Source organism: Uloborus diversus, chromosome 3 (assembly GCF_026930045.1).
Source record: "Uloborus diversus isolate 005 chromosome 3, Udiv.v.3.1, whole genome shotgun sequence".
In the NCBI taxonomy this organism is placed as follows: domain Eukaryota; kingdom Metazoa; phylum Arthropoda; class Arachnida; order Araneae; family Uloboridae; genus Uloborus; species Uloborus diversus.
The window spans coordinates 113,769,235-113,794,858 of record NC_072733.1 but is presented as its reverse complement, the minus strand read 5'-3'; the positions used below and the strand labels follow the sequence as shown (position 1 = coordinate 113,794,858).

The window sequence follows — 25,624 nt, the reverse complement described above, 5'->3', positions numbered from 1 at the left end:
AAATGTATATTGCCGTGCTCTGCAGCTCAAAAGAGAAACATCTCTATATATTTCAATTGGATTTCTTTAAAAGTTCTCAAAAAATTACCTTGCATATAGGTAAAATATGTCAAAGAACCACTTGTGAAAATTACTCAATCTTGACTTTAAGTGCAGATTTTAAAATGTTTTGCATTTTTTGAATATGTATATATATGTATGTATGTATATATATATATATGTATGTGTGTATATATATATGTATATGTGTGTGTGTATGTATATATATATATATATATATATATATATATATATATATATATATATATATATATACCTTTCAAAATTTTCTAGTCATCAAGAATAAAAAAAAATGAGAAAGCTCTATAGAGTTGATTAGCATATAAAAACAGAACAAACATAGAACACCAAAAATACAAGTTTTATTATAATAGTACATTTGTTTTATTTTACAGTCCATTTTAAAGGGGATGATGTCCGCATCAATGGTAGCCTTTTTCCTTTTACAATCTGTTATTACAAAGAAGGGATTCACTGTCCTGGTCATCAGCCATTTGTTGTTGATCATTTATAGCTGCAAGAAAGAAAAACATTTTCTAATTCATTTATTTTTTGAGAATATGGTTTCAAATGTTTTAATTAGAGGTATACCGAATACAGTAAAACCTGTCTACAACGATACTGTTGGGACCTAAAAAAAAATCATAACAGACAGGTTATCGTTATAGACAGTATTGTTATACACAGTTTCTCTGTATTTGGCATACTGCTTTTATGCAGACAAACCGAATATTCAGCAACCAAACAGTAAACAAATTTAAATGTATGACATTTGGTTATCAAACACGTTATTTTGTGCAGTCAATAAAAGGAGTTTTTTGCCTTCCTTCTAATCAAGGAACAAATAAAATTTGCTAAATCGCAAAATTTGTTAAATGGAGGTTTGTTAAATCTGGGTCCGACTGTACTACAATTAATCGTAAATGATTCTTTGTTACTTAAATTATATTAGAAATGTTACATGTATAGTATAAAATAAATGAAACAAGAAGGATAAAATTCAGGCAGGGGTTTAGCATTCAACTTTTTGACTTTTGACACTCTTAAAAAGCATGGAGTTTCGTTTAGAACTGATAAATTTCTTGATTGTAATAAAAATGTAAAAGAATTTATTCGTTCACCTCTTAACAGTGTATAAAACATCAAAAATTTGAAAAATCCGATTCCCGTAGCGGATGCAAAAAAGATCACAATCTTTCAAACAAGTATAAAAATGGCTAATAAACGAAACATTTTTTGTAAAATTATTATAAAATTGCATTTTAGAGGCTTATGATAAACATATCCTTAATATATATTGAGACAGTTGAAGCAAAAATATAAAATGAAACCACTGATTCAGCATTTTAATTTTTGACTCATTAAAGAAAATGGAATTTCTCTTAATAAACTTGAAATAAGCATTGTGACAAATATAGATCTTGTGTTATTTTGATTTCAGATTTGCTCCAATAATGAACCCAAATTTCCTCTGGCCAGACCCCTGGATACATATTAAAATATTCTATGGTTTTTAATAATAAAATGTTGAATGCCGAAACAAGCGGTAACTCAAACTTACGATAAGTCGAAGTTTTTCGTCAGACCCTTTAGATTCGAGTTATTGCGAATTGACTGTATATGAAAAGGTTGTAAATTGGTTCCACACCACCTTTTCTCTCGGTGCAATCTAAATCCCAAGGAAAATTCCTCCAAATTTTTTTTTTTTTTACAACTACAACACTGAATATTACTAAAATACTTAATTGGCTGCATTCATGGTCAGGATCAGTCTTTTTATGCTGGTGATTTTGTGCTTGCCTCAATTTCTACATGATTTATTATGTTTAAGATCTGAGATTGCATCAACGGACTATTTGGAAAATTAATTTTCAAACGCAATCGTCTCTAAAAGATCTTAACATTTTCAGATATGCTACCAGCAGTGTGTAGCAGCAGCTGGGCATATTGGCAGTATGATTAAAAAGAAAATTACATTTGGATATATATATATACATTTGATTCATTACAAATGGCATAACAACATATTTATCTAATGTGAACAGTTTTAAAAGATTTTAAAAGATACATGAATAATTTTAAATGAAAAAGTGTACCCACCAGGGTTACTTTTTTTCCGGCCATCCCAGTCAACAGACAAAGCCAAAGCTTTGCCCAATTTTTCTGACAATTCTTCTGGTGTGGCATCAGGGAATTTCATAGTGGCAGCTCCTTATTAAAAACAATTTTTTAGAAAATAATAATGAGACAAACTTTGTTTTTCAAATGCAAACAACCAAATAACAATTTATTTTATAAGGTGGATGTTTTTATTTTCTCTCCAAAATCTTGCAGCTATTTTACTTTACTACAACCCTAAATGACAAGATCTCTATTTTTATGAGATTACTTGTTGCTACAAAGATCAAAAGCATTCCACTTTTAAAAGTGACTCGGGTGTGCGGGGGTATTAGTTTTATTATTTTCTGAACAGAGAGCAGGGAAAAGTAAAAATAGCAAAGTGACATATGAAAAACAAGTATTAACCATATATACTCTAGTATAAGTCGAGAAATGTAGTCCAAAACACTGGGGATGAAAGTAAGGGGGTTGACTTACACCTGGGGCAGAAGTTCCTAAAATTTTCTTTGATCAATTCTTGGGGAAAAACACTTGAAAGCTGGAACATTTTCTCAATTATAATCAATCCTTTAAAACATATGCTAAACTAGTATAAGTAAAATACAGTACAGTGAAACCTGTGTAAGTTGAACACTTGCGGTGCAGTACTTTGGTGGTCAACTTAGACAGGTGGTCAACTTATTAAAAGGGTAATGTTTTTTTTTTTTTTTTTGTCATTTCTTGCACTATGTATTCATTTTTTGATTAATTGACACTTACTCTTTCCGTTCAACACACTGTCATTGTTATTTTGAAACAATAATTTAAAATATTATTGAAGTATTTTTGGAGGTTATTTTCTCAGAATGATGTATAATGTGTCATGTAAATTTAAAATTTCAGTAAATTGATCAAAAAAAATCATTGTTTATAAAAAGATTTTTATATTAATATTCCTAAAAATTCATAGCTAATCAAAAATAGCAAATTTTTCGCTTATTTTTTTTTCTCATACACATTTAATACATTTATAACCATGATGATCTACTTTTCAACAAAATAACTCCTTATTGAAGTTTGCCGCATTTATTAGACACTAGTTTTGGAAATTCCATATGTGTCAACTAATTTTCTCTTCCCTTTTCAGTTAATTTTAATATTTCATACTTTTTATCAATCTCAAGTTCAACTAACTTTCTTTTTGAAGTCATTTTATGTAAAACTAGAACACAAAGAGCAACAAGCTGGACACTCAAGGAGGTTTAGTTATGCTGCTGTTTTATTTAGTTGGTAAAATGCTGATCTGGCACAAAAGATATTCTTGGAAAGCTATAAAATAATAATAATAATAAAATAAAATAATTTGCTAAATTAAGTTTTAAAAAATAAACCAAGTGGTCAACTTACAAAGGGTTTTTTACAATACTCCAAACCAAATTTGGGGTACATTAGTGGTCAAGATAGACAGGTGGTCAAGTTACAGAGGTTTTCCTTCTTTATACAAGATAGGACTAATTCCGTTCCTGACAAAAGCGGTCAACATAGACAGGTGGTCAACTTACAAAGGTGGTCAACTTTACAGGTTTTACTGTATAACTTTGATTTAAGGATCTCCGATTTCCTCAATTTAAGTCTTATACTCGGGTTTTATGTCGAAAAGTAAATGAAAAAACTGTTTTAAAAAAAACCCTATAAAAAGTAGATTAATTTTTATGATTTTTGAAATATTTTACAGGGGGCAACACCCCTATGAGTACCCAAACTAGCTCCAAATGTTCATAATTTTGAACTTTGCAGCTCTCTAGCTCTTCAGAAGAGTGTCACAAGCAAATTTAATGTTTCCTTTCCCTCAAAATAAAATAGTAGCTATGAAACTCAAAAACTGCCAAAAGTGGGATATTCTGTGGGAAAACGATGGCCATATTTGGATACAGGGGGTCATTTTACACACACAAAAAAAAAAAAAAAAAAATCAGAAGCTTTTGAAGGTTTTTTTTTTTTTTTTTTTTTGCCAACAGTGCTATTTATTATCAGGTTGTCCGGAGAATAATGTACGTTTCTGCAGCAGCTTATCTTTCTTGTACATTTTTAGCAATAAAAATTCTTTGGTCTATACAACAATTTAAAGCTCTATTCTTGCTATGTATTTCTATAAAAATCATTTTGTTCCAAAATTATTTTGCAAAATATTTAGGAGGCGTTTGGTTTTAGATGGCTAAATGAGATTTTCCATCAAATTTACTTTTTTGAGTTTCTCCATACTTGCCTGACTTCCCTCCGACCGATTATTACGTTTTTAAGCATTTGGATAATTTTCTGCAGAAAAATACTTCAGAAAACAAGACAAACCCAAAATTGCCTTTAACAACTTAATCGCATCCAGAACTCCAGAAATTTATTCTGCCAGCATAAATAAATTTGTATCTAGTTGGCAAAAATGTATTGATTCAGTTGGTGCTTATTTTAATTAATAAAAAAAATTGAGTTGAGTTATGATACTTTAAAGAAGCAGGTTATGAACCTGCATTATTATCCGTCAGTAGGTCAACCTGACACTTTTTAATTTTTATTTTGTTTCATCTCACTCCGTAGCCCATTTTTTATGAACCAAATACTTTCACTCCTGATGTTGTTGTCTCACAATAAAAAGTTTTGACAATTTCTGACTAAATAATTTGGAAAGATTTTTACAAAATAAGTTTACCCATTATTATATCATAAATAGATGAAAGGCTTGTAAAACTTTTCTTTCCTTTTCGTCCCAATCTACTATACAGGTTAGCTACATTTCTCTTCATCAATTTTCTTAAGCAAGAAGTCATAAACTGCAAAGAATTTCTTGCCAGACAGGAACTATATAAGAAGCGAACCTGTAAAAAATAACATTACAAATTTTTCAATTAGGATTTTCAAAAATTTAAAGAGCATTAGCAAATTTTATTATTAGAATTCATGCTCTACTCTAAAATTCAACTTTGAGGAGGGGAAACAATTTTTGGCACTTGAAAGAAAGGAAAAATATTGTTTAACTATCGAAGGCTTCTGAGTATTTTAAATTGGAAAAGTTTTAGCAAATTTGGATCTGTTAACAGACTCTACACAAATATCTGATTAGCTGAAACTTACTTCTTACAAATTATTTACTTGGAAAATATATCTGAATTTAAAATAATGGAATTTCTGCCTAAGCTTGTACAGCATTTTCCTATACCTTTTATCTCTATCGCTAACATCGTGTTTATTCATGGTACAGTTTCAAATCTTTCATTAGTAAGACTCTTACTAAGCTAAAACATTGGAGGAGATTTGAAAAATTTTGCAGGAAACCCACAATCCTTCCCTGAATCTAAGATGGTTTATTAAGTTTAACAATATTAAAATAAAAATTTAAAAAAAAAAATCTTAATCTATAAATTATAGTCAGAAACACTTTCCCACATTATTATTTTTTGGCCACTAGAGGGCGCCTGTGATGCAGGGAGTGTTATTGCTGCTAATTTGATAAGTGTTTTTTTTTTACTATAATTTTTCATTATTACTGTCTAGTTTTAGGTTTTTTTACTTCACTTTATCATGTAATTTAGTTTTATTGTGTTTTGGGGGCTCATTTTTGCTGTTATTGTATTCTTGAAGTGTTTTTGCATTTTTGGAGCTAAGCCTAACATGTGGTGATCTCCTGGTTTTTGATCTTGTGTGCTTTATTGGGTGTAGCAACTCTGTTTATTTACTGCTGTTTTTAGTATTTATTCTGTGTTTTTTTGCATTTTTATCTTTCTGTTTTGCCTTTTGGAACATATTCACTGAGTAGAAATGGGTGTTATATGCATTATGAAAGAGGTAAAGAGTGGGAAGGGGGACAGGTGGATCTCTTGTGATTTATGTCATATGTTCTGCCTGTATAAGGGGGAAAATGAGTGTTTTTGAGGAGGATCATATTTGCACTAAATGTGCTGAACTCTCAGACTTAAGACTTCAGATGCTAGTTTTGGAAGCCCAATTAGCATTAGGGTGTAGGCCAGTTGTAGAGGGTATAAATGTTCCAGAGATTCAGGGGGAAGTTTCAAATGAGGAGTTAGATTGGGAAACTAAGGGTGTGATTTTGGGGGACTCTATGGTAAGGGAGGTGGGTAACACAGTTGGGAGAGTAAAGCATAAGGTGGCTAGGTGTTGTTTACCTGGGGCTCGGGTAAAAGACGTTAATATGGTTGCTGAAAAGGAGGGATTATTGAATAAGGAGGGCATGGTTACTTTGTGGGTGGGAACAAATGATGTAGGCCACAGTAAAAATGAGGAGTTTTCTAGGGAATGGGAATCCCTGTTGGATAAAGCAACCAGCTTTGCGACGAATGTCCAAGTGGTTGGTTTGCTTCCCAGGTATGGAGTGCATAGGAGCTGGCTAAATCAACGTGCGAGGTGTATGAACTTGCTACTGAAGTCAATTTGCGAAAAGCGCAGTATCAGGTTTATTGAGGTATGGAGTCATTGTAAACGGGATTGGATTGCTAGGGATGGCCTGCATCTGAGCTCTACAGGGGTCAAAATGGTTAGTGGATTAATTTTAAGGGCTTCGGAGTCAGAAAACTAAGTTGGAATGGGGGGCATGGTTCAAGCATCAGGTATCAAGAGAATGAAATTTTTTAGGGTATTGCTAGAAATGGAAATAAAGTGACCAACAAGAGTAGTAATGTTAACAATTGTAATTTAAGAAATTTCAGGGTGTTAAATAAAAGCAACTTAGGCATGCTTAAAGTTTTCTATACCAATGCTCGCAGTATTAGGAACAAGATGGATGAATTGAAAAGCATAGTTATGGATGAGAAGTTGGATGTTATTGGAATTACAGAGACATGGGCTACCGAATCTGATGCAGAGTTATTACATAATTCTGGGTTTAATTTGTTCAGACAGGATAGAGTAGGTAAAAGAGGTGGTGGGGTTTTATTTTATGTTAGAGACAATTTTATTTGCAATGAATTGGTCATAAATGATAAGCCTACTGATATTGATATGGTTTGGCTGGAGTTGATGAGCAGTAAGGGCAAAAAGCTACGCTTTGGAAACATTTATAGGCCACCTAATTCAAACCAGGGACAAGATGAACAGATGTACCGTATTATTAGTGACATGTCCAGTAAGGGATCCGTTATCATAATGGGGGATTTCAATTTTCCGGGTATTGATTGGAATAATTTTTATCCTGGTAATGGCAAAGAAGAGGAATTTTTAAAAGTAATTGGTGACTGTTTCTTAGATCAAGTTGTAACTCAGGGAACTCGAGAGGAGGCCATTTTGGATCTAGTTTTTTGTGACATAGGTAGTTTTGTTCAGGGGTTGAGTGTAGGGGAGCATATTGGAGATAGTGATCATAACAGCATTAGGTTCCGGGTTAAATTTGAAGTGTGCAAAGATGATAATTTTAGGTTTGTGCCCAATTTCAGAAACACTGATTTTGTTGCACTTAGGCAGAGCTTGAAAGAAGTTTTTTCGTCAGGGTTGGAAAATAGCGACGTAGATCAGCAGTGGACGGAATTTAAGGATAAACTTGCTAAAACCTTTGGGGACTATGTTCCATTTAGGAGAAAAGGTGTTAGTACCAAAATTTGGCCCATGTGGTTCTCCAGGGAGACTAAAGAAGCTCTTAATTATAAGCAAGCCACTTTTCGTAAGTTTAAAGAAACTGGTCAGAGTGCGGAGAGGCTCCAGTATGGTAAGGCAAGGCGAAATTTTAAGTATTTGGTACGGATTCAGAAAAGGGAATTGGAGCAAAGGCTGGCAGATGACATTGATGGGAACCCTAAGAGGTTTTTTGCTTACTCTAATTCTGGGAAAGCTCGAAACAGTCAAATTGGGCCTTTGGTTGATGAGTATGGAAATTTAATCCAAAACGATAGGGATATTGCAAATGTTCTAAATAACTTTTTTCCAGTGTGTTTAACGATATCTGTATCTCAACAGTTGACACTAACAAGACACAAGCTATTATACAGCTTGAGGATTTTGTATTTTCCAGGGAGGAGGTTTTATTTCATTTGAAAAAGATTAAAGCAACTAAAGCTCCGGGACCAGATAATATCTATCCAAAAATTTTAGTTGAATGTGCAGAGGAATTAGTGGATGTTATTTTGAATATTTTCAATGCTTCTTATAACTCGGGGACGGTGCCAGAGGACTGGAAGCTGGCTAACATAATGCCACTCTTCAAGAAGGGGTCTAAAGGTATTGCTGGGAATTATAGACCTGTAAGTTTGACTTCAGTGATCCCTCTTATCCTGCAAAAAAAATATTATACATGCATTTAAAACAGTATGAATTGAATTTTAGTAAATGATTTCAGCTCACATATTGTGATTGTAGTTGCCTGTCTGCTTGTAAGTTCTCATTGAACATAATCACTGCTGCATCAGAATCAAATGGCAGATCCTTTAAATCGGGGATCTGCATTAGTGGAAGAATTTTCTGGTTATCTTTTGCATTGAGGTTTTTCAGTTCGCACATTTCTGCTTTTATTTCATTCAGTTCTTTTTCCAAGCCTTTCACTTTTTGGTAAGTTTTTTCATTTATTTTTATCAGATGAGAGACTGTGAAATTAAAAAAAAAAAATAAAAAAAAAAATCAAACATGAATTTTATATTAAACAATACAGATCACAAAAATAGGTCTATACAGTTTACTTACTTAGATTTTTTATTTCATTTGCATCAGGCAAAGTTTGATGTTTGGGTGTACCTGAAATTACAAATAAATGAGCTTCCAATCCTTCATTAATCTGTTATAATTTTAATATATATAAGAAATATTCACTTCTATATCCCTTCACCCTCTTGCCACTAGAGGGCGTATGTGATGCATGGGATGGCTTATCTGCTGCTCAGATAAGTGCTTTTTTTAAGTAATTTTTCATTATAAGTGTTTTAGTTTTAGTATTTTTACTGTATTTTATCATGTTTATTAGTTTAGTTTTTTGAGAACTCATTTTAGCTTTAAGTGCATTTTTGAAGTCCCTTGAGATTTTTTGGAGCTAAGCCTAACATATGGTGATTTCTTTGTTTTGATTATGTGTACTTTGTTGGGTGTACTAACTCTGTTTTATTTACTGCTATATTGTTATCTTTAGTATTTCTTCTGTGGTGCATTTTTGTCAATTCTGGTTTGTCTCTGCATGAAGGAAAGAATGAGTATGCTGTTCAGTTTTGGTCGCTTTATCTGAGAAAAGATATTTCTGTATTGGAAAGGGTTACTAAACTAGTAAGGGGATTTTAAGATCTATATTATGATACTAGACTTAATATGTATAGTCTGGAGCAAAGGAGAGTCAGGCGGGACATGATTCAGTTGTTTAAATTTATCAAAATGAAGGATGTTAATGGATTAAACTTTTGCACAAAATCAAAACAGGGGAAAACAGTTGAAAATTTTCAAAACAATTGAGAAATTCAGACAGAAAAGTTCTTGTTACTAAAACATTCAAGCAGAATTGCAATGAAATATTCAATATTTTTTTCCAAAATAAATGATATAATGTACTCACTCGAAAAGACAGGTGGTGCTGGTCCATTTCTTTCTGATCCCATGGAATCAGATGAAAATCTTAGTGAACATGGATTGGTATCTATAATTCAAATTTGTTTCATTAAGCAAAATATAATTGGACTCAACAGATCTCTAATAATGCATTCATATTAGGAAAATGAACATTTTAAACATAAGTATTATTTTTGCTTGATTAATTTTACTTTTTTATCAGTCATTGGAATGAATTGCTTAGAATAAGATGTCAATAGCATACATACTTGTAGGAAGATCTGGAATCTTGTATTTTTTTTGGTAATTATTACAAACTTCACGTTCATCATCCGTTGTGGTGGCACCGTTGTTGCTAACTTGCTGAATGGAATCTGAAATTAATTTTTAAAATAAAATAAGAGTAATTTTAAATATCTCATTAATCTTTTAATTAGCATTAATAATGCTTCATGTTTAAACAAACAATTGTTTTAGTGAATCATTAGTGAAACCTCTCCAAGTGGCCACCCCTCTGTTCCGTGAAAATGTGGCCACTCTTACAGGTTTTCATCATTGAACTCGAACCATACTACTAATGATATAATTCAACACTTTTTAATATTTTTTAAAGAAAATAAAAAAAAGAAAACATTTTACTCCATGATTTCTCCTTTTTTAGACAAAAAAAAAAGATTCAGTTTGTATTCATGTACAATTTTATAGAAACTACCTTTTCTGTTGTTGATTTTTAACTTGTTAAAGCAAATCTCGAATTCAGTCATCAGCTCTTTGGAATAGTTGTGCGGAACTAATAATCCTGTGCATAAAGCACAGGACTTTCCTTCACTTCATCTTTCAACTCATTAAAAGCCCTTTCGCATTCCGGGTTCCAAATTGCTTCAGATTTCCTTTCCTTACCCTTCAAGGCATTAGTCAGAGGGACGGCGAAGACAGAATACTTAGGGATGTATCTAGAATAATTTCCCGCCATTCCTAAAAATGATCTTATCTGGGTTTTGTTTTTAGGTGTTGGGAAATCATTAATTGCCTTTATTTTCACCTCATTAGGAGACCTTTTTCTGGACCCCACCTCATGTCCAAGAAAAATGACATGATCCCTAGCAAATCTACACTTTGAGGGTTTCACAGTTAGACCCGCCTCTCCTAATCTACACAATACTGAATTAATGTGCGTCAAATGCTCCTCCCAATTATTCGAAAATATAGCGATGTCGTCAATATATGATAACGCATACTCTTCCATTCCTTCTAAAACTTGTGTCATCAATTTACAAAAATAAAATGAAGAGTTGACTAGGCCAAACATCATTTTATTACTAATGTAAGACCCAAAAGGAGTCACAAACGCCGCATACCTCTTGGATTCTTCAGAGAGTGGTATCTGAGAATACCCTTTTGTCAAATCCATCAAGGTCTTAAGAAACCCGAAACTAAAAACTGGTGAATAATATTATTTTATAACGTAATGCCTATTAAGACTAGGTATTTGAACTTATTTAAACACCTTAGCTAGAATTTTAAAAAGATTAAGTTGACTATCCTTATGCTTGCTTCCTCTCTCGGATCCTGCAGTTTCTTTTTATCAATTAATTTTTTGGTTTAGCAAATAGGGGAAAATGCTTTGCTTTATTTTCATCATTGAGATAGTATTTTCGGATTTCGCAAAAAATGTGATTACAGCAGAAACCCTGACTAGCTGCAAAGTACTTTACAATTTAACATTTGGACCAGTATAGTTGGGCCAGAACCTGTTGCTGGTCGTCACATTCGCATTTGTCCTGATCAATCTCTTTGAACCCTTCGACGAACAGCCTATTTTAATTTTGAACCCAGTCTCAAAGAAAGTAAATGATGAACACTCAAAGTTGTAACAATTTGTTAAAAATTTTTCTCATACCTGTACCAGAAATTCTTCTTTTCTTACATTGCGATCGACTATCGCAAAAGCGAGGAGGAACTTTTATTTTCCGCTTCTTTAACGTCAAATCTTCATCAGAGCTTGTAGAATCTGAAGCAACATTTGACGACTCTCTATATAAATTTAATTTCTTTGATGCTCTGGCAAAAGAATCTATATTAAATTTTAAAAAAAATTAATACTAATTTTAAAGAAATTTATATGTACATTTTTAAAATTTACTACAGATAAACAACTTACTTGTTTCGAAATATACTTTTATTTCAAAAGTATCCCAAGACTCCTCTGCATCAACACAATTTTGAATAAGTTTCTTCATGACGCTTTCAGAGCATTTTGGGGGCCAATAGGTCAGTAATTCATTCCTCATAATCCACTTAGTTGGAATGATTTCTAAGGTATTCTCCTTCAAAAACACAACTGAATAAGCTTTTACAGGAGCAGCTACTGCACAGACAAAAATAAGAACACAAAACATTATTTTTGAAGTAAGAAGCTTCAAATCAACTGCCCACTAAAATGGCTAAAACCAAAGTTATCCAGCACTTTATACTAAAGCAGTTCAAGTGAATCATACAAAAAGACAACATATGCAATACATGAAAAGCTAAGAGCAATGGTCTAGTACCTAATTCTGAAAAAAAAAAAAGACATTTCGAAACAAAACCGAAATTATGAACAAAAGTCTTGACTTACACAATTTTGAAATAAAACTTATGTACAGTAACCCCTTGTTACATTGCTCATTCAGATAGATCTTGCTTTTCCTTTGTCTCCCCAAAATTTGCATTAAGATAGAAAGAAGGAAAAAGATGTTGCTTGCTCAAGCTGCAACTTTTCTTTCGTATTTCAGTATACAGCAATTGAAATATTTCGAAATATTTTTTGTTATTTTAAAAGCAAAATTGGTAGACTCATTTTGTTTGATTCTCATTAAGAAAATCATCTTTATATGATGATAAACTAATCTTTTTGTGCCTGCATATGATATTGATTTGTATGTACTGTAATTGAATCTTAAATTTTTATGACTTAGATTACATCAGGTTATCAAATGTACCATGCTTTTTTTTGTGTCTTAAAAAGTGCGATATAAGGAAGGTTTCAGTAGCTAGTAATTTAAAAGAAGCTAGCTTGAAAAGTCATACATAATAACTGCAACAATATTCAATGCATATCAGATAAATATTATGCTTTCATTTGATGATAAAATGTTTTGTACAACAGTTATAAATGTAATATTACTATTTTGTATTAACAATTTCAAATAAAAAAAATTTGAGAAGTAACAGAAAATATATTTAATACAAATACAAAAGTGACGACCAGCAACAGGCTCTGGGCCCAGCTAGACTGGTCCTAGTCAATTCATCATTTACAAATTAAAAGAAAAAAAACTAAATTATTAATGAAATCACTTCTTCAGTTTATATCAGTCTAGCTAGGAAAAGAAAAGAAGCTTCTAAAAAAGGTAGTTCAGCAGAACCTCAATTAACAAAAAGAACCAGATATCTTTCATTAAATCCAAATCTCCGCACAGAAGAAAGTATTTGAAAATTGAGACTCATGCTTTAGACAAAACATTACTAGAAACAAAGAATTTGTTCAAAAAATGCCAAAAGGGCTGGATAAAGGATAATGCAAAGCAAATTTAATAAATCATAATGCTCCAGAGATTTAATGGCGAGTTTGAATAAAATAAAATCGAGATTGATTAAAAATTATGCAGAAAGAGAAAAAAAGACATAATTAGAGATTCACAAAATACCAAATTTTACCACCTATGCCAAATACTTAGCATTCCATAAAATTCTAACTCAATATTTGGCCAAATATTCAATTAAAAATTTCAGTTATAACATTTATTTTTATTTTAGCTAATTTAGATAATAAAACTTAAAATCAATTTTTTGTTTTTGGGTGAAATGTAAATATATTTCCAGTAAATATTCTTAACTTCTTTACATTTATTTTATGAAAAAATAAATAAATCATTCCATATACATATGTACAAAAATATTTAGATAAACATGCGCTTGTATTTGTATGTAAGGTAAATACCAGATAATTATTTTACAACACGTTACCATGATTATCTGTTGTCAAATTAGTCACATACAAAATTATCAATTTATGCAGAATTCAGCATTTACTATATGAAGTTGCATTTGGATTTTTTTTTAATTTTAAATTAATTACACATAAGTATGTTTAAATTTAAGAAAAAAAATCAATTTCTCTATAATTTTTTTTCAAAAAGTTAAGTCAGAGGAATTATAAAAGGATGTCTATGCTAGGACTGCGGCCTAGAGACCCCATATCACCTGTGGCAGGAGGGAGGATCATTTTGTTATAATCATAATGCATATTTTAATATGATGCTTTATGCTTATATGTACAGACAATATAAATCTTAGCAAATAACATTGCTAAGCAATCTTCAGAGGTTGGTGAGCAGGGAAGGAGATTGAGAAAATGTGGTATCTGGTGCACTCTAAATTGTCAGTCAAGATATCATACAGTATATATATTTTTTCTGATTATTATATACATTTCTTTTTTTGATGATAGCTAATTGCACAAAAATAAATAAATTCAACCAGAGTCAAACTTTGGAAATGAAAGAAATTAAATATTTTTTTCTTTGAAAAATGCTCCCTGCAAAAATTTAATCCAATTAAGATTTTTTATTTTGATAAATTTTAAAAACTAATTCATGGCCCCTCTGTTCCAGGCTATACATATTAAGCCTAATTAGTCTGGTATCATGATCTTAATTTGAAAGTCCCCTTACTAGTCTAGTAGACCTTCTTTGAACCCTTTCCAATTCAGAAATATCTTTCCAGAGATAAGGCGACCGAACCTGAACAGCATACTCTTAATTAGGTCTTACTTAACTTCTATATAAAGGCAGAACCTTCTTAGATTTGTTTGAAATAGACCTATTGATAAACCCAAGCATTCTGTTGGCTTTGTTACTTGCAATGCTGCACTATTGACTAAATTTGAAGTCCTGATTTATTAAGATACCCAGATCAATAACATTTTCTGCCCGTCTAATGACTGAAACCTGTAAAGGATAACTGGTACGCCATTTCCATGACCTAAGTGTAGCACTTGACATTTCCCTACATTAACTGCCTTACCCCACAGTAATATGATATCTCTTGAAGCAGTTTTACTTGTTCTTCATTTTATACAATCTCCATGACTTTTATATCATCAGAAAAATAATTCCTGCTTCCAGAAATATTTTCATTAATGTCATTCATAAAAATAATAAACAAGAGATGCCCTAAAACGGCTCATTTTATTTTTTAAGGATTAGTTTCTTGTTTAAAGATGCATGTTTTAAAACTTATTTCAGAAAAGATATTTACAACTCTTATACTATTTATTTTGCTTTCGTACAATGCATTTAATGCACAAACATGCTAAATTTATAGTAAAATATGCATTTACTGCTTCTTAGACTTGCGCCAACTCAGAATCAATGGGAGGGGGGTATTTACTAAAATATATTTTATTTTGAAATTGAATAAAAAACAAGTGAAATTGATTGCGCACTAATAATTGTGCAAAAACAAAACAAGCAAAAACTTTTTTTTTTCTATTTTTGGCATATTTTAAAAACATAAGTTTCCTCATACGAGATTTAAATACAAAAAATTCCATTTAAATATTAAGGATTGTTTTGAAAAAATTGTGCAAATTATAGTTTTTAACAAGGCTAAAAGATGTATATAATTAATAATTATCGACATAATCATCAGAAATTTAGAGTGAGGAAAAAATATTCGGATGTGAGGAAGAAAATAGTCTAACGTCAAAATCGGATTTCCGGTATTAACAGACGAAAAATACCCAAATTTTGGTAAAATCCGGTATAATGTATTTACTTGTATAGGATTGGCGATAGTAGAATCTTAAAGGCTATGCAGAATAAAAAATAAGAAGTTTGTAAGGAGATAATAGCAAAATTCAGGAGTTTGTTAGAAGCGTACGAGCCCTGTCAACCAATGGGCCAGTTTGACTATTTCGAGCTGTCCCAGAGTTAGTGTAAGCAAAAAACTTTTTAGGATTCCCATCAATGTTATCTGCTAGTCTTTGCTCCAATTCCCTTTTCTGAATCTGTGCCAAGCTATTATTCCCGGAAACGGAAAGCTTCTACTTTTTCATTTAACAGGTTTTAAGAGAAATTTGAAAAAAATGAGGGTTTTTCAGAAATTAATTTATTTCTCTCCCCCCCCCCCCCAAAAAAAAAGACTATGGCAAAAAACTTCACCCATATTTCAAATTATTGAATATCTTTTTAATTAGAAAAGAATGACCTTTTAAATAAAAAATAACTGCAATAAAATATATTGTACCCTGAGAGTTGAATATCGCAAGTGAGAAGTGATGCCTGGGCCGACATTTTCAGCGGCCTATATCTCGGCCCAGAATTTTCTTTGGACAAAAACAAAACATAATGTAATCTCGCTTTTTCACGTACATTCAAAAAAAATTCCTGCGCTACCAAGGTTGGACTCTAGTTGAATTAATACAGATTCTACAATAGATAAATAAAGGAAAAGGTTGAGTAAATTATGTAATTTTTAAATTATGAAGAAGACAAACAACAACATTAAAGTCCCGACACAATATACATTTTCTTTTTAACATTAATAAGTCCAATTTAACAGGTGTTGAACTTTCATGCTCAATTTTAAAAATTGAGGTAATCTTAGAATCAGCAGGCTCAGAAAAATAACTTTCTTTGCAAACTATTTCAGAGCAAATCAAAGCACACTGTTCATTAGCAGTCTTAACAATTCTCTTGACAGAAACAATTCTTTCATCTTTTAATTGAAATGTATTGTCACAATTATTCTGGGAAGAAATTTTCACGTTTTTCAACTCTAAAGACGAAAACTCTTCACCTGAACAAAATGATGCATTGAATTGTCCTTTGGACTTGATCCATTTTGCACTTGATGAAGAGTTGCTCGGTTGTTGACATTGCTCTGATAATCTTTTGCTCAATTGAGCCAATGGATTTGAATAAGATCTTAATGACCTTTTGATTTGGCCTAAGAAATTCTCGAATGCATAACAGTTGAAGGTGTCAAGGCTTCCATGTAGCCTTACATCATCAGCTAAATGCAATAGGTTATGCATATTGTAGGTCATATATTTGTTACCATACAATTGCATAACATCTTCCACAAATGACTTGAGCATGAGCTCAGCATAGTCTATATACCTCCCATCTTTAACCAAATCAGCATTGCACAATATATTGATGGAAACATGCAGACATAGAAAATGTTGGTATAAAGAGGGAGGTAAAATAGGCTTCAAAACAATAGGACCTGTGTACAGCAGGAATTGACGGAATTCAGAAGCCTTCCACCGATCCAAATACTTTAAGGATCTCGGTTTGCGACTCAATTCCGAAGGTACACAGCTGGATAGTAACTCCAAGTTGTCAGAAATTTGTTTTGTTTCATGGGGTTTCAATCGCGTACTGTGATCTTGCATTCGACCCCCCTTCTTAACCCAGCATAGAAGTATTTTTCGTACAACGCCATGATCAATGAGATGCATGGCATCTAAGGGGAATTGAGAGATCATTCCCACATTTAAAGAGGTCAAAGGCGAAACACCTATATGATGTTTTGCCTGCTTGATTTCTTTGAAACTTTTATCTGTTCTTTTTTCATTTTCTATATTTAGAAACTTCACCTGTTTTTCCACAGGGGTGCCTTCAATTACGCATTTCTCGCATCCAAAGTATGCATTGTGCCCTTTAATGCACTTCAAAAAAGCTCTAGCCGGAGCATCACAATTGAAGTGACTTATTTTTATAGCATATTTCACATTTCTTATGTAACCATTTACCATCAGATGGTCCATTTCGTCCACAAAATCTTCTAAGAAAGTATTGATGCATTTTGGCTTTGAATTGCCACAGTAACAAGCAATCACGAATGGAGAATCCGAATTTTGGCCTAGTAAGCCAAGAATTGGCCAAAATTGAATAGGTGAGCTATTAAACAGAGATAGTCCATCAACATTGATTCGTAGCTCAATTGTATTGCCAATAACTGTATCGTTCAAGTTCAGCCTATTCAATGCATTACTAATGCCATAATAGAAATATTTTCCTTCATCCATATTTTTAACATTTGTTGTACGGCTTGTGCCCAAGAGAGTACGACTATCCAATGGCAGCTTGGGAATTTCCTTTACTTGCAGAATTTGCAATAAGCCGTTCAATGCAACATGTGCAATTCTGTTATTTAAGGCCCAATCACGCAAATTGAGTTCAAAATTAGGATTTGCCTGCATTGGCATCCGTATGATTGAGTGGGTCTGTAAACTACTTGGGCTTGCTATACTTTGTTCAGAAATAAAAGTGTCATTTAAGCAGTCTGAATCACTCTGTGACACATTAGATCTATTCCAAGCTTCAGCACAAAAGTTCAAATGCGTAGTTTCATCATCAGATGATTCAGAAACAGGTCTGTAAACAAAAAAAAAAAAAACCCAATTTGAAAGTATTGATATGGATGCAACTAGTTAAACTATTAGATATCAAGGAAATTCGAAATATTGCAAATTCAGAAGACAGAGTAAGGAGACAAATTTTAAATAAAATTTATTGCACGGAAACTTTTTAATTTAAGTAAGATTTCAAATAAAATTTCAAAATGTACTATTCCAAAATTGTTCAGTTAAAGATGCCAATTTATGCAATACATTATCCACTGCCCCATTAACATCTAAGTCACAGACAGATAATCAACAACTCATTCATCAAGCCATAAAAATACAAATGTAATGACCAGCAATAAGGTCGGTGCTCAGCTAGGCTGGTCCTAATCAATTTCTAGTCCTCAGTTAAGATTCATGTTCTTTTTAAAGCTATCTGTACAGGTAAGCTGGTCTCAGAACCCACAATCTTACTGAAGTAGTAAATCTTACTATCTCGAGATTGGCCTGAGATTTAAGAAGCTTAAAACAATGACCTCTCGTCTTGCCTTCCCTGTGTAATTATTTAACCCACTAGCTGCATTGCCCGGTTTTGCAGTCTACCTCGAAAATAAAAGTTCTGTCAAGTGAAGCATGTGTACAAGGCCGTATCCAGAAATTTTTTTTGGGAGGGGCCCAGATTAGCACATTGCCCTAACACACACACATATAGTATATATAGACACACCAAACGCATAAAAATGTTAACATAGAAGACTTTTTGTCTCGATTTTTAATGATTCCACTGTTTGGACTGTTGCTATTTTAATTTCTTATTATTTTTCTTATTCACCTTGTAGTGTTAGGGATAACAGGAGAGTATCCCTTTAAGTTGGATGTAGAACATACATAATTTCAGGGGTCCGGGGGGTTTTTCAACCGAGAAATTTTCGAAAAAAAAATCTGTATTTTGAGGCCTTATATTAGGTAATTGAAACTACAAAAATATGAAAAAAAAAAGGCAAACAAAGTCTTTTAAAAGTTATACATTTTTTTTCAAATCAAGATCAAACAAAATAAAAATTGCTTGCTCGAAAAATCATGGAACTTAATGGACAGAGAGAAAAAACAAGAGAGGAGAAAAGAGAATCACTTCGTCATCTGCTCATATCGGCTTTTAGTGAAGTTTGTTTTTGATCACTCCTCCTACCCCCATTTTTTTTTTTTTCATTAAATATCCTACAGTATGAAAATTGTACAAAATAGTTTAAAAGAAACGGTGTAGACATTAAGAAAATAAGAACGGAAGAGTAATATTCTGGCCATTTGGACAATTCATACTTTATTTTCTTGATAAGATACAAAATTGGAGAACTTTTCAAGGAATTTCAAAAACTCAAATAATTTTTAAAGACTCTCGAACAGTTGAAATTATTTGAAGCTCTTTATTTACACTTTTCAGAAGTTGATTGCAGTCTTACAAAATGATTATAACTTTGTAAGACACACCCATTTTAAGTTTAAAAGAAATGCAACGAAATATTTCTCGAAACAAACTTTTTTTTCAATCACAAGTAGTGCAGAAAATGAAAGAGAGTAGAGTAAGTGTTATTTTTTTCGCTCATACTACAAGTATTAATAGTATGGAGGAGGAAGTGCACAGAAGTCAGTTTGGTAGTCTACCGAACTGACAAAGGGCCTGCCTTAACCCTGGACTGCCCTGAATTGAATTGGGAAAGAGAGCAGGAAGTCCTAATTAAAGGTTTAAATTTCAAGTGTGCCTTGCAGCTAATGAGAACTAGAACTGCTTTTTCTGTATTTCTTCAAAATATGATAAATTTTGAATAGTAGCAAAATTGAGAATAAAAAACTTTGTCATTTTTTTTTCTGATATTAGGAATTTAAAAAAAAAAAAAAAAAACCTTCTGTTTTACGGTACAAAACATTTCGGGTTTCGGGGGGGGGGGGGGCGTCAGGCCCCCCCCCCCTCTGAATACGGCCCTGCATGTTTAACAAAAGCAAAAAGGGTCTCTCCGATTTAATCTTGATGTTCATATGCTTAAAAATGTTAATAACTTTTCTCCTGGTGATTGTATAGCCTTGTTTTTTTTTTTTTGAAATTTGAAGGAAGAAAATCTAGTTCACGGGTAGGGGGAGATGGGGTACGTTGGACTGGTCTTAATTATTTTAATACTATTAATATTTTTTGTTTTATTTTATGACCTACAAATAACACCTATGGTCTTACAAATCCTATAATGAAATCACATGGTACAGTAATATTGAACAAATTTTATTCCAGAAAGTTATTGCAGTAGTCCTGAGCAGTCTTGCATAATATAGACGAACATGCAAACAGAGTTCTCAGAAAACTTTTGGCTCTGCAGAAATTTTTTTCAAACTTCTAACGTTAATTTTAAAAAAATTATTAAAGAAATTATTTTTTTAAAAACCCAGTTTATTTCTGTTGAAGCCTTTTTCCAAAAGAATTTTAAAACACATATGTGAAAAAAAAAAAGGGTTTTGGTTGGTTTCAGTTGGTGAAAAAAAGCAAACCATATGTTATTGTAAAAAAAAAAATGATTTAAAGCACTTTTTTTTGGCCTCTTTCATATTTGAATATAAATTTAATTCTTTATTCAAGGGTGAGTTAGGGAAAATAATTACTTGCAGAAAATTTTCCAGCTAGGATTTGTGTTAGCAGAAAGCTTTTCGTTTTATCCAAGTCTGGTCCTGAGTAATTTTCAGATAACTAACTTTATTTTTTTTTAATGGTTTTCATCAGGATTGCATGAAAAAATTGAACTCCTTTCTTAAAATAAGTTTCTTTAGTTCAATATAACTGGCAATTTTTTCATTTTTTGTCAAAAAGAAAAAAAATTATGACATCACTTTCTCAGACCAAGAAGGTGGGGTAGGTTGGTCCTCTCTTTGTGGGGCACGTTGGACCCAACCACTGTACCCCACATAATTTAAAAACTTCTTTTTGCTCTAAAATCTCAATAATTATAACAATATTCTATGACTTTTCTTTTGATTTAAAAAAAATAATTGTGTACTAATGGTGCTTACTGCTGTTTTTAAATACAGATGATTTATCAAAAAATCAATTTAATACGTTATATTGATCTTTAAACTTAATATTTCTTTCTCTCTCTACACAACAGAGAATAAGGTAGATACAAAGTTTAATAGTATTTATCACTAAAATTATAACATATGTTTTTTTTTTGAGTTATGCGGTCCAACGTGCCCCACCAGGCGGACCAACGTACCCCGCCCGTGGGGCATGTTGGTCCACTTTACGTTTCATAAAAATAATAAAGAGGGGTCCTGAAACTGATCCTGGAGGAACTCCAATATGCTATATGCTTCATGTTTGATTTAAGTAAATGTGTCGTGTACATTAGTCTATTTTTGAAAGATCTTCTTGAAACTGCAATATTTCAAAATTTCAGATATTTAAAAATTAATTAATTTAAAATATTTTTCAAAGACTTCATAGTACTCACGCGGACGAAGAAGATGAAATTTCGGGGCTGTCTTTGAGTACAAAAGCATCTTGCACAATACGATCAAAATGGGCTTTTTTACTAGCACTTTTTAAAGCATTAGAAACTTTTCTCTTTACGATCCTATAATTTGTACAATTTTTGGAATTATTACCTGGAGCTGAAGCCATCTTTTCCGAATCGCAATCTGTAATCACAAAGCTAAACAATAACCTAAACGATAAAACCCGCCAACACAATTCTGCCAGTTAAAAAGGATGATGATAGGGAAAGATATTAATATCAGATAATATGAAACGAAAAAAAGGGGGGCACTTGTGTAAAAACTTTAAAAAGTTTTGAAATTTATTAAAAAGAGAGGGGTGAGACGCTGGTGTAAAATTAAAGTACGAGGACCGTGTCTCCCTGCGTACCATATTAAAGTAAGGGGTGAGAAAAGAAAGGTAATAAATCGGGTTTTGGGGAAAGAAATTTTCAAAATTTCTAAAACAAGAGAATTTTTAATTTTTGTTTGGCTTTAAATAATTACACTTTTTTTTTTTTTTTGGACGTAATCACATTTAAAAACCGGCTGTGACCATGACGGACCGAGCAGTAAACAAAAGTTTATTTATTATCCGGGTCATGTGTGACCAAGTACACGAATTCGAAATGCATGTTGTCAATAAAAAAATAAATAAATAAATAAAAAAAATTATTATCGAATGTTTTGTTCTTCGCTGTTTGAAATTGTGCTTTGAATAACTTATGATGGTGAACTTTAGGTCTTTGACTTGGAATCATTTCAGAAATAAAGCATATCGTGAAAGATAAATCACCGTTTGACGATTATTTAAGGACCACTTTAACATATAAACACTTTCAGAAGTGCATGAAACGAGTATTGTTGACAGTTTTGACTGTTGCTTAAACTTATGAGTTTTTCACCAACGATGCTTTTGTATCTGCATCTCATAATTTTGCGAATAATTAGCCATCGCAAACGAATTAGTTTATTGGCTTTTGATGAATCAGTATCACGAAATAAAATATAATTAACGAAACAGCCAAACTTAAGCAAAAGATCTATTTGAAATAAACATTTTTCTTGAGGAGAAATACTAAGCACTGCCACTTCTACGTCAAAACTTTCAGCGGGTGTATTCGTTATGTTTAAAAGACTTCAAGATGGAGACGAGTCTCTTCAAGATGCTGTTCTGCTGGAAAAGAATGCGCCACTTTGTGGAGTTGAAATCCTAATGCTTGTTTTGAAACCAGTGCAGCATCCGGAAAGATTTTTTCGGCCTTCCTTAACATGCATACAGCAGTGCTGTAAGAAATATTTAAAACAATTGAAAAAGGTCAAAGTCACTTAAGAGTCAATTAAACCCGAATTTACGAAAGAAAATGATGCTGAGTAATTGAATCTATTTTATTGCAGTATACCGACAGCCCAATTATGCCATTCAAAGCCTGCATTTTGTCCTTATTAGGGACTCGTCAGTCTGGAATAGACAATGACCAAACTAAAGGAGATGTCACTTCTGTGAAGCTGAAAGGGCCAACTAACTGGTAGCTAAAGTAAATTTTGCACACCAGCGAAAGACTGCAGCATTGGTACACTTCAACTTGCAAATTGACGGCAAAGCTTGGGTATCAAGCAGGAAGTTATCATCCACAAGCCAGGACTATGGCAGAACTGCATGCTATATACCAACAGCCCATTTTTTTTTCATCTAAACACTGCAGTTTTGTCCTTATTAGTATTTATATATTTGACTTTAAGAGTGATGGGCATTATTTGTTGAAACAAAAGTATCATATTTTTAAACATGTAGTGTTAGTTATTACGTTTTGTGGATAATAAAAGTTTTACTTCTTAAAATGTGTCCTTCGTTAACATGATATGGTTGAGCTCTATGTATGTTGTATGTTTTAGGTCTAAACATGTAAATCTAATTTAAGAAGGATAATTCATTCTAAGGGATATTGGTACAGTGCCAGTTCGGCAAACTTACAGTGGAATACTTGGCAAATTTTGTTCATTTATTTTAAACTTCTATGTTTCTGACATTAACCACACACATTTTTTTCATACGTTTGCGGGCATGTGTTCATTTATAGTTTGAATGTTTCATGGCAGAAATCATGAAATCTGGCTGAAATTCTTCATTCTAGAGTTTTCCAAATTAAAGAGAAGTTTGGCCGCTTTATCATTTGCAGCTAGAATTGCGTTTGGCAAAGTTTTGCTTTGGACCAATATAAATGCAAACATTCAGTTTAGAGGCATAATTGGACGCTTTTTTTTTTTTTTTTAGGAATGCCAGATAGCAGATGTGTGTTTGCCTTTAAATTCAGCAGAATCTTGTTGAAACTGACATAGTATGCTCATCAAATTTTTACTGAGACTCGTCTTAGTGAAACATTTGCTAATTCCATATCTGTGAGCGGACTGTCATGTTATACTTTCTGATGAATAAATTCTCTTAAGTTAATTTGGAGTTGATTTCAAATTAAATTCTATCAACACAGTTGAGTATTTATTGTATGTTCTTTTTATTTTCCAAGTGTGATTTAAAAAAATAGCTAGGTTGGCTAAATTTTGCCATTTTCTAAGCACCAAGCTACTGGGAGCTAATGTCTTGCCTTTTTTCTGTCGTAAAAAACCAACAACCTGAAACGGAATTTCAAGTTTGCACATGTGCGGTTATGCTCACTACTCAATTAGTCACTTATTTTTCCACTCGTGTGATCACCACTCTATATTTTATCTGTGTTCATGTTCCATTCGTGTGAAACCCTGTGTGATTGTGGGAAAAAACTACAAGTAGTGAGTCGGTAACAAAGTTCAATGATTTAAAAAACATCTATGCATTCCAGAAAGGAATCAACTAGAAAATGTTATGCTCAATATACCAGACAGGCCTCTGATATCACATCCAGAGATTGCCATTTTGTTCGTCTTAGAACTCCTCAGTCTGGAACAGTGAATATCCGAGCTGGAGGCAGATGTCATTGAAGAGTGTCAACAAACTGGTAGATAAAGTGAATTTATTTCACCAGTGAGTGTCCGCAGCATGGGGTGGTTCGACTTGTGAATTGAAGGCAAAGCTTGGGTATTCGGCAGTAAGTTACCACCCCTAAGGCAGGGTGACAAAGGCGAATTTACTTGAAAACCGGGCTGTCTGGTACATTGCATGTAGTTTTGCCTAAGCTCTAACTTAGGGGCGGTAACTTACTGCTAGAAAATGTTATGTTTGCCAACTCTTTGAGCATGTTCAATCGCTATCGAACACAATACCAACTTTATGATTTTGAAACCACAATTATTATGAATTTTTAAATCTGCGGACTGCTCTCATTTTCTAAAATTAGCAAAAAGATAATTACTCAAAAGAGGTTGATAGATAAGTTTAATGAAGTTCATGAAAAATGTACCGGGTTGTACAGCTTTTCCCCTTTTGTTTGTAAAGTTAAAAAATAATGGAAAGGGTTTAATGTTTATCCTGTCTGCTCACTCAATATAATACATATTATGATATCATCTACACAAATACAGGTATTTTGACTGAATTGAGTTTACCATAAAAAAATAACCACACATAAAATTAATTTGGGTTCTGAGTATGTGTGTCCTAAATACAAATTCCAGGGAATTTTACATCACTTGTAAAAAATAATGCTACAACGGATACCTATTTTCAAAAGTAGAATAGGACATTTTTTTTTCAATTAAAGAAAAAAAAAGACATTACAGTGACGTTATTTTTGAATTTTTTTGTTTATAAAGTGTTACAAGTAAAAAAAAGACATTAGAATGACGTACGACGATATCATGAAAATAACCAATGCTATATCGCTGCGTCATCGGGTCACGATATAAAACGATGTCTAATCCGACAGAGCGTGTGTTATCGCAACAATATCGAAACGCGTCATTGTAACGATAACGCATGCGTCATTGTACAGTCATCGTTTTGCCCATAGTTACGATATCTTCCTACATCGCTTACGCGTCATTGTAACGATGACGTAAGCGTCATCGTGTCGAGATGAGAGAAGGTGTGAAATTTCA

General features: G+C 32.5%; 1 protein-coding gene across 4 annotated transcripts in view; it reads right to left on the bottom strand.

Annotated features, from left to right (window-relative positions):
• Positions 1 to 402: 402 nt before the first annotated feature.
• The window catches only part of LOC129218561 (uncharacterized), a 34,242-nt gene continuing 9,020 nt past the window's right edge, over positions 403 to 25,624 (bottom strand). For 2 of the 4 annotated variants that reach the window (XM_054852868.1, XM_054852867.1), the window contains exons 2-10: positions 11,843 to 12,049; positions 11,582 to 11,755; positions 9,951 to 10,055; positions 9,689 to 9,769; positions 8,836 to 8,886; positions 8,500 to 8,738; positions 4,865 to 5,030; positions 2,161 to 2,271; positions 403 to 574 (exon numbers count right to left, since the gene is read on the bottom strand). In XM_054852868.1, the coding sequence (XP_054708843.1) occupies positions 504 to 574; positions 2,161 to 2,271; positions 4,865 to 5,030; positions 8,500 to 8,738; positions 8,836 to 8,886; positions 9,689 to 9,769; positions 9,951 to 10,055; positions 11,582 to 11,755; positions 11,843 to 11,972 (1,128 nt within the window). In that variant the 5' untranslated portion in view covers positions 11,973 to 12,049 and the 3' untranslated portion in view covers positions 403 to 503. Of the gene's footprint in view, positions 575 to 2,160; positions 2,272 to 4,864; positions 5,031 to 8,499; positions 8,739 to 8,835; positions 8,887 to 9,688; positions 9,770 to 9,950; positions 10,056 to 11,581; positions 11,756 to 11,842; positions 12,050 to 25,375; positions 25,555 to 25,624 lie in introns of those variants that run through there. The other 2 variants (XM_054852866.1, XM_054852869.1) reach the window with 2 other exon arrangements.